The 13,499-nt window shown below is 43.0% G+C and overlaps 1 protein-coding gene across 2 annotated transcripts; it reads left to right on the forward strand.

The window, feature by feature from the left end:
- Positions 1-2,436: 2,436 nt before the first annotated feature.
- Positions 2,437-3,544, forward strand: LOC112342401. Of its 2 annotated transcripts, XM_024664149.1 has the most exons (5): positions 2,437-2,463; positions 2,702-2,872; positions 2,920-3,021; positions 3,072-3,193; positions 3,245-3,544. In XM_024664149.1, the coding sequence occupies exons 1-5, from the start codon at positions 2,452-2,454 to the stop codon at positions 3,495-3,497; spliced, it is 660 nt and encodes a 219-aa protein (XP_024519917.1). In that variant the 5' UTR covers positions 2,437-2,451; the 3' UTR covers positions 3,498-3,544. The 2 variants fall into 2 exon arrangements, with proteins under 2 accessions (XP_024519917.1, XP_024519916.1); XM_024664148.1 differs by lacking the exon at positions 2,437-2,463 and having other exon boundaries at positions 2,663-2,872.
- Positions 3,545-13,499: the final 9,955 nt, after the last annotated feature.

A 13,499-nucleotide genomic window follows, 5' to 3' on the forward strand; every position in this document is an offset into this window, starting at 1 on the left:
TGTTGATTGATATCTATTCAAGTTGGCTAATGTAATAGTTAGCATAATCAAGTGTTTATTGATCTTGCCACATTCATTTTGTTTTGTTAATTATTACTATAGTTACTTTTGATAGATTTGATGTTTTTTCCTTTGGGTGATATATTCGTGAGGATTTTGCTCACTAGTCAATACATTCTATAAGTTGTCTTTCATAAGTTGTTTAGCATACTATTTGTAATTTTTGATAGCTAAATTTTATCATTGATTCTTCTTGATGGTATACTTGCTATTGAGTTTCGTGGATGGTTAATCTTTTGTGTTCTAACTATAGTGATCTTGGTGGTTTCTATACTATAATTCTAGTTTATTGGATGAAAACTGCATTAGAATACTTAAAATTAGTTTTGATGTAGCTCTTCCATCATGAAGAAATATAGTCTATAAGCTTTGTCATAAAAATAAATAAATTTTCACTTTATCCTTACAAGAATTATGAGACTAATAACTTTCCCACAATTCTAACCAAGAATGAATGTTTTGACTATCATAAACATCTAGTGATAATTTCCATTCCATGATACTATAATCTTTGGCATGTTTGATATACCAATAGTAATCATAAATACAAGATTGATTCAACCTTTAAGGTCTAAAAAAATTAAAAAATCTTTAATGAGATAAACAAAATCCTTGAACCTCAATAATTTAGCAACTTTGCCACATTAGAACATCATTAAAAATCTTGGCTATCACTTATGCCATACTCCTTATCAAGATCTATATCCCATTCATTTACCATCCTTAAAAGAATATATTGCTCTGATACTAATGAAACAAACAAGGAGTGAATCCTAGGCTAACCTCCCAACTTTTAAAGCATTACAACTTTAAATCCCACAATCCATAGAATAGTGTTAAACTTTGGACTCATTATAACATCTAAATAAGTATATCCTAGCAAGAGCTCCTCAAGTGCCATTAGGGAAACCATGCACTAGCAATTCTTATTCAAATCTTGAAGTGTCTTACATGAATCCCTATATTCATTTTCTGCCTTTTATTTTGATTTTTGGGCCAAGAAAGGCCAAACCTTGTTTTGTAAAAAGTTTTCACAACCTTCGTTAGCCACAATGTCATTCCCCTAATCTGTACTCTTGGGGGTTGAGATTGGAAGACAATTGTCACATCTGCATACTTGCGTTCCTTGCGATAGGTGTTATATTGTGTTCACATGTGATACACTTTATATTTTACAAGAGATAGGTTCACCAAAAAACAAGACACAATACTTTTCTTTTATCTACTTTGGAAGTATTCATCCTACATAACTTTTAGTGTGGGATCCTGTGGAGATACATCTAAATGGTACCATTTTGCTGCTATCACTTGTATAAAATCTCTAGCTCGATTGTCTTGCCATCTTAAGTTACAATTCTTAGCACGGTCCATTGTTTCTTTCAGTGATCTTTTGTTGAGAGGAAAAAAAATATCCCTGCTGAGAAATCATGAGTATGGGTCTGGAGGTATAAGACAATTGTGACAGATATGTATCCTTATGTTTATATTAATATAAATATGTATACAATACAATATCCTCTTGTCACCACAGTTATATATGTACAGCTATAGTGTACACTTTTATATTCTACAAGGGCCAATAAAGGATCTCACCAATCTTCCTTGCAACAAGCAAGTATTGACAACACACACAACAAGTTGTGGGGGATCGAAGACGAACAAAGAGAAGATGAGGGACCACAGAGAGAGAAAAATCCATGCATTGCATGATACGTCCCATGCCTCCCAATACAATTTTTATATTTACTGATAATAAAGGTTTACTTGTTAAATAAGTTTATTTATCTAGTCCCACTTAGGAAATAAGTTTTTAAAAACTGTCCAAAACATTTGTAGCGGTCTATTGTCCCTTTCAATGATCTTTTGTGGGTCAGAAGGATCTAAATCCCTTGTATTATGATGTTTTGGACAAATATATATACATTAAATCTGCACCTTAGATAGACGAGCAGAAATAGCATATTACTGAGAATGTCACTATAAATTCTATCCTTAATTGCTTTGGAAATAACACTTTATGATTTAATAATCTTATATTTTCTGACAAGATTCTATGACTTGCAAGAAACACATAATTTTTATTTATAATTTCGTACTGTGATCACTTCAACACATGTGTCTGTGACATTATTTCCACATTATGGCATAGTCATATTAAAGCATACTTCTATTATTAAATTACAACTCAAAAGGACTTTGTCACGTGATCAAATCTAGGACAAAATAGAAATTATACATTGCTAGCAAAATGTAATGAAGATTTACTGCATCCACGATGAACGGCTGTGATGAAAGTTAAGTTAGGGTTAGGGCAGCTGCCGGCATTAGGGTTTTACAAAAAGTAGAGTGGGAGATTGGGAGTGACTGTGGGATCCATTGGTGTTGAATAGAATGCTGCCAATAGTAAGTTTTTTTCTCCTCCACTCCCACGCCACACCCAGCACCGCAGTGCCCATGCCACACCCAGCACCAGTGCCGCACCCACGCCGCATCCAGCGCCGCCACGCCCACGGCACGCCCAGCGCCCCCACACCCACGTCACGCCTAGGGCCACCGCGCCCACGCCACACCCAGCGTGACTTTGTCTTCACAGAAGTCCTTGTGAATCCCTGATTCAATGAGTGTAAACGTTGTGATGCAGGCTAGCACTTGCAGGAGGGGCTTAAGATTTTTAAAGCCTATCCATTCTTTCTCATCTCAAGGAGCCTTTGAGCTTGCAGCTCCACAGCAAAACCAAAACCTTGAGCTGCCTCATCGACTTCATGTTTCATTGGAGGCTTTGGAACGCTCCAGAACATCACTCCATGATTTTGTAAGATGTAGTTGCAATTGTCATGGCTGACAAGCGCGTGCTTTTAGTGCATCTCACATTTCATGTTCCATGGCCTGGATCCCGGCAACCACGAACACAACTTCAAGTGCTTGCCAGTTCTTGCTTTCACGGAGGCTTATGTGTATGAGGTCTGTAATTCCAAGAGCCCTATGGAGTATCTGAATTGTTATGGGCACAGGTCGATGTAGAATACGAGAAAGCTCTAAAGAAAATGCAGGATATCCATGACCCAGTCAATGACGTGGATCCCTTTTATGGGCTTAAACTGGAACTCGCGGCTCGAAATCTCTGGACGGATAGGTACGTCTGATGTCCATTCAACTGGCTCAATCATTGCTTGAAACAATGCAGGATGGCAAATGAACTTTTGAAAGGATGCCATTACTTGAAACTAGAGCAATCCATTTGTCGTTCCAGTCCAGAAGATCAAATTTCAATCCTAGATGCACGCAGAGCTTTGGAGTTCAAATCAGCCGACTACAAGTTGCTCAACCTCTTGCTTTACAAAATGAGGGGAGAAGAGGTGAATGAGTTCCACTTCGGCTTTCTAGAGTTGTCAAATCTTCTTGTGGAGTTGGCAGATAACTATTGTTCTACAGGCTGAGTACATTTCCGTATGAAAAAGGCTAGAAAGTTAATACCCGTCATGTACTTTGCTTGCGCCAATGCCGACATTACAGCTCCAACCCATCTATCGCTGGGTTTCTCCTTTGCAAGCTTAAAAGCCCTGAAGAAGAAACAAAACAAATGTGAGAGACAACTTCAATCACCGTGAGTCAACGTTTTGTCAACGTGAATGCCACGGTGAGCTGGAGCAGGAGAACCAAAATCTGGCTGTCCAACCAATACTGCAATCGCTGAATAAATGAACAATCACATTAAAGTGGAATTTTGAAAAATACCATAATATTGGTGGGGGCTAGGGCGGACGAAAACTGTTGAGACTGACGTATTCACGGTCTGTATTCCTAAGGTGGCTGTTTCTGTGTATCATGAGTCGTTTGTCGAACTTATTTCAGGTCCGAAACACAGCCAGCAAAGGAAAGAAGGGAGGCAAGAAGTTTTTTCAGGCCAGCGTTTTGCTTTGATCTGATTCCTTAGATAGGGATTGGATGACAAGGCTTTCAATGTTCAGCAAATCGTGTTTGTGTAGCTTTTTCTACCGAACTCAATTTAATTCGATTCGCTCCTGTGCTTCTATGGTCCCGCAAAGGTGAGGATCACGCCTTCTGCAAGGTCAAGCGAGGATCAGAACGTTCTCACGAACTTCTGGGTAAGAGATGTTTTTTTCCTCCTTTTGTGCTAGCTTCAGTGTCTAGATTGCAGCATGCAGGAAGTGGCAGATGTAATGCAGCCTCAAGACGTAGGAGTCGTGACGAGAAGCTCAATCGCTGCCACGACGTGGTTTCCTGGACGAAATGCTTCTCAAAGGATGACAGGATCGAGGAGATAGCGAGATCACATATTCTGATCCGGCGAGACGCCCAAGAGAGAAAGAGCATGGCGCGGGAGAGTGGGGGCTTAGGGTGAGGTGCCTGACCTCGGGTGTCCGAGCTCAGCCCGGGTACCGCGATCATAATTCTTCCAAAAAGTCTTTGGATTCTCTCGAATTCTAACAAAGTGAATTCCAGTCTGCTCCAATTGAAGTTTTGATGGAATTTTTTACACGATCCCCTCAACTAAAGGTCCAATCGAACTCTCCATCCTGAAAATGAGAGGGTATACAAAAAGACTGTCACGATTATTGAGGTTCATAATCCCATCCTCGAGGATACATTTCCACTTGCTCTTTGATCTAGTTACCTGCAAAGACAAAGTCAACTCCATCTCTAACTTCAGACAACCAAACCTTCTCAAACTGCGCTAGTACGAGATGAGTTGTCTTTGGCTCCTCTCCAGCTTGATCGATGTCGTTTAACTCGTCCTCCTTATCGTCATCTTGTTCATTCAAGGGAGGCTCTAATCCTTCGGAGTCCACACCTTCCACTTGTGTTGCTGTCGCTACCAGAGTCTCGTTAGCCGGTTCTTCTGTACGTTACAATGAGCCTGGCGACGAAGGTTCACAGTCGGATCCACAGTATCACTCGAAACAGCTCCACGCCGCGGGGTTGTGGCCGTTCTGTGCGTACGCCCCGGCCGTCTGGATCAAGCTTGGGAAATCTTCGTGACCATGCAGCAGCAGCAGCATCAGTGCTGGAACGCGATGATGGTGGCATTTGCCATACATGCCGATCGAGTTTCCGTTGTTCAAGCAGCCAGCAGCCAAGCTTTCGTGAATCTTTGCCTGCCAGACAGAAGACACGTTACATCCCCCCAGCGCCGCCCATTGTCGCAAACAGCTCCAGTGCTTGCCTGGATCAAGCCCGTGATCGCAGCATTCCAAGCCGGGACGTCTCGGCAAGGAATCCTGTCCAGCACTTGTCCGGAATGCCCGAGAAGACTTGCATGGCTTTCTGGACATGCCCGAGCTGAGCATATGCGGCTATCATCCCAGTCCAAGTCACTAGTAGCCACCTGTAAGTCGTCAAGCAGACAATTGGCGTGGATCATGGCATTGCTCGTGTGTAACAATTCCAGTGCTTCGCGCACGCAGTCGTTCTGGGGTAGGCCTGGATCATGGAATTCCCCACATTCTTTCGAAACAAAGTCTCGCCTCCTTCACTTTCCAGCTCGGGCTCACCATCGCAGTAAAAGTTAGAACTTCTCTCGCGAGAACCGTCTCTTCAAACACGAACTTTGCGCTCCCGAACGCAGCCCAGGAAACACCATTCCGGAAGCTCATTCCCAATGGTGTTCCCTGGGCTGCGTTCATCAGCTCTCGTGCCCCCGTGATGCGCATGAGCTTGGAATTCCAGGCCATGTCATTGTGTTGTGGCATCTTTCCAGCAAACCAACCGCCTCATCGAGAACTTGCAGATGTAAAAGCCCCTCAAGTATAACCATTGTGAAGCGTTGCCACGATAACCCTTCTGACCACAGCATACCCGTCCAGGACACGATATTCTTGTCCCGAGTGCCCTCAAACAAAAGCCATGCCTCGTAGAGAAATCCACTGCTGCACCATTGCGTTCCAAGAGATGGTGCTGGCATGCCGTATGTGGTGATATCACAACCGTTCCAAGACACAACGTCCCACACGGGCATTGCATCCAACACCTTCTTTTCCTTTGAAATGGCGAGCACGTGGTCATGAGTCCCCCGTCCACGAGTCAGGCATGGTCAGGTTGCCCAGTCCGGGCATATGCTGCAATGAGAGGATTTGAGGCGTGCTCTTGTGTGGCATCTGCTCAAACAGTTGCCTCGCCTCGTCCATTGATCATATGAGACCGTGTCAAACACGAGTCAAACAATCCCTGGTGTAGCTGATGCAACTGTTGCAGACGAGCACCACAATGATTGTGTTGTAGGAGAAGGAATTGAACTGCTAGATGCTTTGATCCAGCCAATGCTGCCACCTATGTCTTACTAGCAAACATCCACTAAAGTAACTTCATTGCCCAGGTGGATCTCCTTTCCAAGCTCTATCAAGGAATGGAGATGGGGTGCAGCTGCATTTTGGCCATAGCTCACCATCTTCAAGCTGTGATAACGGTGAGTCACTCTACTAGTGTTGTTAATTTAGACTATCAGTCCCTTTAATATTTCAGTTGTCAAAAGGATTTCAAGGTTACTTTGCTTGTTGGCAAGAGTTTTTGTAAGAAATGTTTATTAAGATTCAATATAAGCATGGGGGTGATGATAAAGTGGTTGATGCATTATCCAAAATAATAAATTTTATCTCATTGATGAAGCTATTTAGCAATCTTTTGAGTTTATAGAGTTTATTGACTTCAACTCTTTTATCACTAATATTTGAGCAAAGGTTTTGTTGAGGAATATCTTTACAGATTTGAATGGTGACAAGTTTGCATCATTTAAGATAAGATGGAATTCTGACATGTGGTGGTTCCTTATGTTGACAAACTCATCAAATAAATTTTAGTTAAATGTCATGATGTGTGAAGTGTTAGACATTTGGGGGTATTAAGAATGTATATATTAGTGAAGAAGCATTTTTTGGCCTAGGATGAAATCAGATATTAAGAAGTATATATATGGTTATTTGACTTACCAAAAGGTTAAAGTTGATTATCAAAACTTGCTAATCTCTATCATCCTTTACATGAGTCACTTGTGGACAAGTCATTAGCTCTTTCATAATACCTCAAAGGAGTTGCATGACATAAAGTCCCCTAAGGATGCTATTTGAGCTATTTTGGATCATTTAACAAAGATGGTTCATTTTTTCCTAGTAAAAATAACAATTAAAGCTTTTAAATTTGCTTAATTTTTTATAGACCAATTATTTAGTCTCTATAGTTTACCAAATGATATTGTGAGTGATCGGGAAAATTCACTTCTAAGTTTTGGCAAATGATCTTTAAGAAGCTAGAGACTAAGTTGAGTATGAATAATGGTGAGCATCCATAATCAAATGGGCAAACAGAGCATATGAATCAAATGTTAGAAGATATATTAAGGTTTTTTTTGGGAAATTTAACTTAATAAAGAGCATAGGAGTACTATTTGTCTTTGCTCATAATAGCATTCATTAATCAGCTATTAATATATCTCCATTTATGGTGATGTATGGTTATAAGGCTAAGTCTCTTGTAAGTTTGAGTTTGGCTTTGGTTTGGGTACCTCATGCTTGTGATTTCCTTATGCAAGACAAGCTTGAGTTGGCAAAACTGAATATGAGGCAAGCTCAAAATCGAGATAAAAGATTGGCTGATGAACATTATCATTATCAAGAATACAAAGTTGGTGACAATATTTTTCTTAAATTGTTAGCTGCACAATGGTCTTTGAAAAGAGGTGGTAGTGCTAAGTTGGCTTTATAGTATTGTGGGCCTTAAACAATTTTACAATGTGTGGGAGATTTTGTTTACACTTTGGACTTGTTAGCTAGTTTAAAGATTCATCTAATATTCCATATAAGCAAGCTTAAAGTGTGTTTGCACTCTAGTGATCAATCCATTATCCAAGTCCTAAAGATTTATGTTGAGAAGGTTGGTCCAGCTAATATTCTTGCTCAAAGATTGGTGAAAATTTATTGTAAGATAATTTGGGAATTATTAGTTTGTGGAATAATTATTCTATAGACGAAGCTATATGGGAAATTAAGGATGATATGAAGAAAGTGTTTTTGAGTTTTGACAATCTTGAGGAAGGGGAGAATTAAATTCTATAGCTGTATTGTTATATAATTTAATCCATTTGTTTTGTTCTCATTCTCTTGTTTTCATGACTATATTATCATGCAAAAAAGCTATATTGCTTTCTTTCTTTCGTAGCTATTTGTTACAATATTGGTGTTACCATTTGCACATCCTTTCCTTATGACCATATTGCATTAAACTCCCTTTATGTAAAACTCATTTAGCTTCTTGAGGTCATGAAATGATACAAACCACAAGAATATTCTAAGAATATTCTATGGCCCGAGGTTGTGTTGCGAATGTGACTTCGGGTATCGAAAGTTATCTGTTGACCAGTCTTTACGGACACTCTTACCTTACTGCCACGACGGCAGGAGGTCGGTATTGCTAGACCCTTTATCAGTCCCTCTTGTGCTAGTGGAGTTAACTGGGCATTTCGAGTGTACTTAGACCGGACGAGCATAAGGACAGAATTCCTACGTGTTATTAACTAAGCATACTTAGCCCGGTAAGGAGTTCCCGTCTCATTTTGTCTTGCACTTGCTAATGACAAAAACCCTTGCGTATTGAGACTAGTCCCTCAATATCGCTACATGATAGCTTACCGTATCTGCCAAACACCCTCGCTATCATGCCTTTTGTGTTAGTCTCATTTCGGTCCCAAATGCTATTTATAGAAAGTGTCTAGATTTGCTCATTTGGCATATCTACGGAATGTAGAGATCGGCCTGAACACAATTGTAAGATAGGAACTCTTTACTGGGCTAAGTATGCTTAGTTAATAACACATAGGAATTCCGTCCTTATGCTCATCCAATCTAAATACACTCGAAATGCCTAGTTAACTCCACTAGCACAAGAGAGACTAATAAAGGGTCCAGCAATACCGACCTCCTACTATCGTGGCAGTAAGGTAAGAGTGTCTGTAAGGACTGGTCGATAGGTAATTTTCAATACCTGAAGTCACATTCGCGACAGGTTGGCCTAGGGTTTACTCCTTTTTCATTTCACTTGAGCTAGATACTAGACATGTATCCAAAGGGATAGGGTTCTACTTACATTATTGAAGCTGCCCAAGGGGCTCTGCAATTTTTTCAAGGATAGACTCCATGATAGTTTGATGCTCATGGCCGAGCCTTCCTCATGCAAGGAGAGCCAGCTTTACATGCACGACCACAGCAGTGACTCACCGCGACTCATGTTGCATAGCATGTTGGTGAATTCCCTGTCAGGCAGATTGATTGTCGGGCAGAAAATCTATGAGTTGGATCTTTCCAAACTATCTGTAAGAACTTCAGTAGTATAAGTGTTACTATGATCATACCTGGGGTATCTTGTGCTCGTAATCTGAGTAGGGAAAGTTTGGGCAGTAATTCCCATGGAACTTGATATATAAATCCTGTGATTAAACATCTTATAAAAAACATTTCTAGGAAACAAAGAAGAAAAACCTGGCTGCAGCTTCCTCATTGTTCCATGAGCCTATGTAACTCTGCTTGCTCTTTTCTCATCAGCAAAAAGAGAAAATCAGCATGACTGTCAAAGAACTTCTTTGAGAAAGCCAGAGATAAAGAGAATCTAACATCCTCACCAAGTGTGTCTCCCACCGCTTGATTCGCTTGTAGAACAAACTCCAATGTAGAGGGACGACTTATTAGTGTATCTCCTCACTGACTTCGGCGGGTTTCTCTTCCTTTTGCCTGATTCTTGTTGCTTGGACGATCTCCCTGGTCTTCTTCATAGCACATCTCTTGATCTTAGAGCTCGGGCTGTGAGACGAAGCCTTCATCAAAGAAGTCGGGCTTGGACGTCTCTCCATCACTGAGGATGGAAACGTTGGAGATGAGATCGACCTCTTCCTCCTCGAATACGTAATACACATCCTCGGCGTTGTCGTGACCACAGCGCTCCTTTCCATGGAAGACATTGTATCTACATCTAAAGGTTGCGAGGAAGCTAAGTTGGTAGCTGCCTTGGTCACAGCCCGAGTGGCCATGGAGGGGGCCTCCCGCTTCTCCGTGGCGATCACCGGATGATCATCATCACCAGACTCACCATCGGTGGATAAACTCGAGTTCGCGGGTTCTTCACTGCCATCTTCTTCAGTCTCCGATTGAGCAGCCCATGATGAAGAGGAATCCGAGCATGCAGCGCTTGCCAACTCTACTGCTGCCATCGCTGGTGATGGTGGTGCTAGACAGCGTTGCTTTGTTCTTGGCGCCCTTGATGTTGCTGGAGGGGGGCAATGCAATAGGGGCTCAGGATCATCACCATGATCATGAGGTAGCACTGGTGTGGGATCAGCTGGAGGGACTTCCAAAACATGCTGGCTACTATGCTTATTATAACTAAATGACTACTATGACTACATATATTCTGGTTTATACTATAACTCAGCTATAACTAGTTAGTTATAGTCTCCCCAAACCTCCCTCGTGAGACTTGACTTGGGAGCTGCTGGTGGATCATGGTTGCTGCTTCCTCCACCCTAACTGTGGCAGCATTTGTCTTCTGCTTGACCTTCCTATCATGAACGCTGTATGCTCCCTTTTCTGTCCAGACCGTGCAGATTTCTTATGTACTGAATGAAGTCATTCTCAGCCAAGGTGATCCACTGTAATATCGTTAGATGGTAAATCAATCAGAACATGCAAACACAATCACCTGTGGCATCTCGTCAGTGTAGTTTTCATATGCGAAGTGGAGGTTTTTCTCCCTGCTGAAGAATCTGATAGCCCCTCAATCAGTTCCTGTCAAAACAATGTGTTAGAAACAAGTGCAGTTTTAGTTTTTCTTAAACCTTGCTGCCTCCTCTTGTGTCTCATATGCCCCTGCGCTTGGAAATTCAAACATAAACAATGGCTCTTTAAATATATAACAAAAAACTCACAGTCGAATCGTACGACGCCTCAGCCTGCGGCAAAGATGAAAACCACAGTGTTCGAATGCTGAAGGTCTTTTGTTGGCTTAGATCAAGTTTTACACTCAAGTAATGCAACTTGAGTCTGATCTTGGCATTATCCAAGTAAGCTAGTACTTACGTTATGGAAGCCGCCCAAGGGGCTTTGCGATTTTTGAGAAGATACACTCCGTTATGGTTTGATGCTCGAGGCCGAGTCTCCCTCGTCCCAGCGCCATATGCAAGAAGCTCCGGTGTAAACCAGAGCAACGACTGGCCAGATGTTGATGAACTCCTTGTTGGGGAGATTGATCCACTGCAGCGAAAATCCAAGTGTTACATCGATCTTTAGAACTACCTGGAAGAACTAGTCTATGAGCGCTCCTATGATTATACCTGGGGTATCTCGTGCATGTAGTCTGAGTAGGGAAAGTTTGGGCAGTTTGTCCCACAGAACTTGATGTAAGATCCTATTACTTATCAAAAAGTTTCCAGGAAAGAAAGAAGAAGATGAAGAAGAAGAAGAAGAAGAGAACCTGGCTGCGGCTTCCTCGCTGCTGCATGAGCCTATATAAATCCTCTTGTTGCTTTTGCCCATACCCTGATGATCAGGAAAGAGAGAAAATTAAAAAAAAAAACCACCAGAGAAAAAGACCAAAAGCAAAGAACATCCTCACCAAATGTGCGTCTCCCACCGCTTCCAATGCAGGGGGACGACTTATTGGTGTATCTCCTCGCTGACTTCGGCGGGTTTCTCTTCCTTGTGCCCGCTTCTTCTCGCTTGGATGATGCCACGATCTCCCTGGCCTTCTTCTTCGCACCCTTAGACGTTTTGATCCTAGAGCTCGAGCTGCGAGACGAAGCCTTGATCGCAGTCGAGGTTGGGAGTCTGTCCCTGAAAACGGTGGGGGTGAGGTCGAGGTGATAGCAGACCTGTTTCTCCTCGAATACGTAACGCACATCCTCGGGGTCCTCGGGATCAAAGTGGAAGTCGTATCTAAATCTAAAGCTTGCTTGGAGCTCCTCAAAGAAATCGCTTGGTGGCCGCCTTTGTCGCGGCCCGAGTGGCTATGGAGGGCGCGTCCTTCTCCTCCATGGTAATGATCGCCGGATTATCATCACCACCCGACTCACCAGTGAAGGAAGACAAGCTCGCCGGTTCTTCACTGCTATCAATTCAATATTCTCCGATTTAGCAGAGTAAACACACTCTGCGATAGTTTGATGCTCGAGGCCGACTGTTCCTCATGCCACCGACACTTGCAAGAAGCTCCGGCGACTCATGTTGCGTAGCATATTGATGACCTAGATTGATCCCCTGCAGAGAAAATCCAAGTGTTAGATCGATCTGTCAAACTATCTGGAAGAACTTCGGTATCCTAAGTGCTAATATGACACACCTAGTGGGAAAAGTTTGTGAGGTCGTAGATCCTAGTTTAAGAATCTTAACAAAAAACTTTCTACGAAAGAAGGAGAAGGAGAAACCTGGCTGCGGCTTCCTCGCTGCTGCATGCAGCAAGGTATATTTGCTTCTTTTGTTCTGCCTTAGCCCTGAGGATCAAGAAAATGAGAAAATCAGCGTGATTGTAGAACGAGACTCCAATGTAGCAGGACGACTTATCAGCGTATCTCCTCGCGCACTTTGGCGGGTTTCTCTTCTTTTTGCTCCCTTCTCCAAGCTTGGACGAAAATCCCTCCCGAGCCACCCCCGAGCTGCGAGAAGAAGCTAGAACCTTCCTTTCCATAGACGTAGAAGCACGAATGTGGCCATGGAGCTTTGCGACTCCACTGCTGCCATTTCTGGTGATGGCGGCACTAGACAGCGTCGCTTTGTTCTTGGCGCTAGCACTGATGACGGCCATGGTTGCTCAGTGTTTGCATGCTGAATGCCGGCGGTGCATGTGCTTGATAGTGGGACCTTCATTCAGGAACTTGGGCTAACTCCAGAATCCCATTGTAAGAACCTCCACAACCCAGTTGCTTCAAAGAGTCCTTTTTCCAGATGGAGCTGGGATTCCAGATTCACAGCGTCGCGGCCACATCCCTGGATGAAGATCCCACTATCAAGCACATGCGCTGCCGGCATTTGGCATGCCAGGCTTGAGCGACAGATTTTCCAAGGCCGTCACCTCTTTCTCGCCACCAACAAGTCTCTCCAGCTGATCCGGCGCCCCTGGCAGGTGTCGAGCAGCCAGTGCTAGCCTCTGAAGCTCCTTCTCGTGATGATCCTGTGCCTGCATTGACATTGCCCCCAGTAGCTCCAGCAGCGTCGAAGGCGCCAAGAACAAAGCGACGCTGTCTAGCACCAGAGATGGTAGCAGTGGAGTCGTCTGCATGCTTGGATACCTCTTCATCATGGGCTGCTAAATCGGAGCATTGAAGAAGATAGCAGTGAAGAACCGGCGAGCTTGTCTTCCTTCGCTGGTGAGTCGGGTGGTGGTGATAATCCGGCGATCATTGCCATGGAGGAGAAGGACGCGCCCTCCATAGCCACTCGGGCCGCGAC

Source organism: Selaginella moellendorffii, unplaced genomic scaffold, assembly GCF_000143415.4.
Source record: "Selaginella moellendorffii unplaced genomic scaffold, v1.0 SELMOscaffold_107, whole genome shotgun sequence".
Classification (NCBI taxonomy): domain Eukaryota; kingdom Viridiplantae; phylum Streptophyta; class Lycopodiopsida; order Selaginellales; family Selaginellaceae; genus Selaginella; species Selaginella moellendorffii.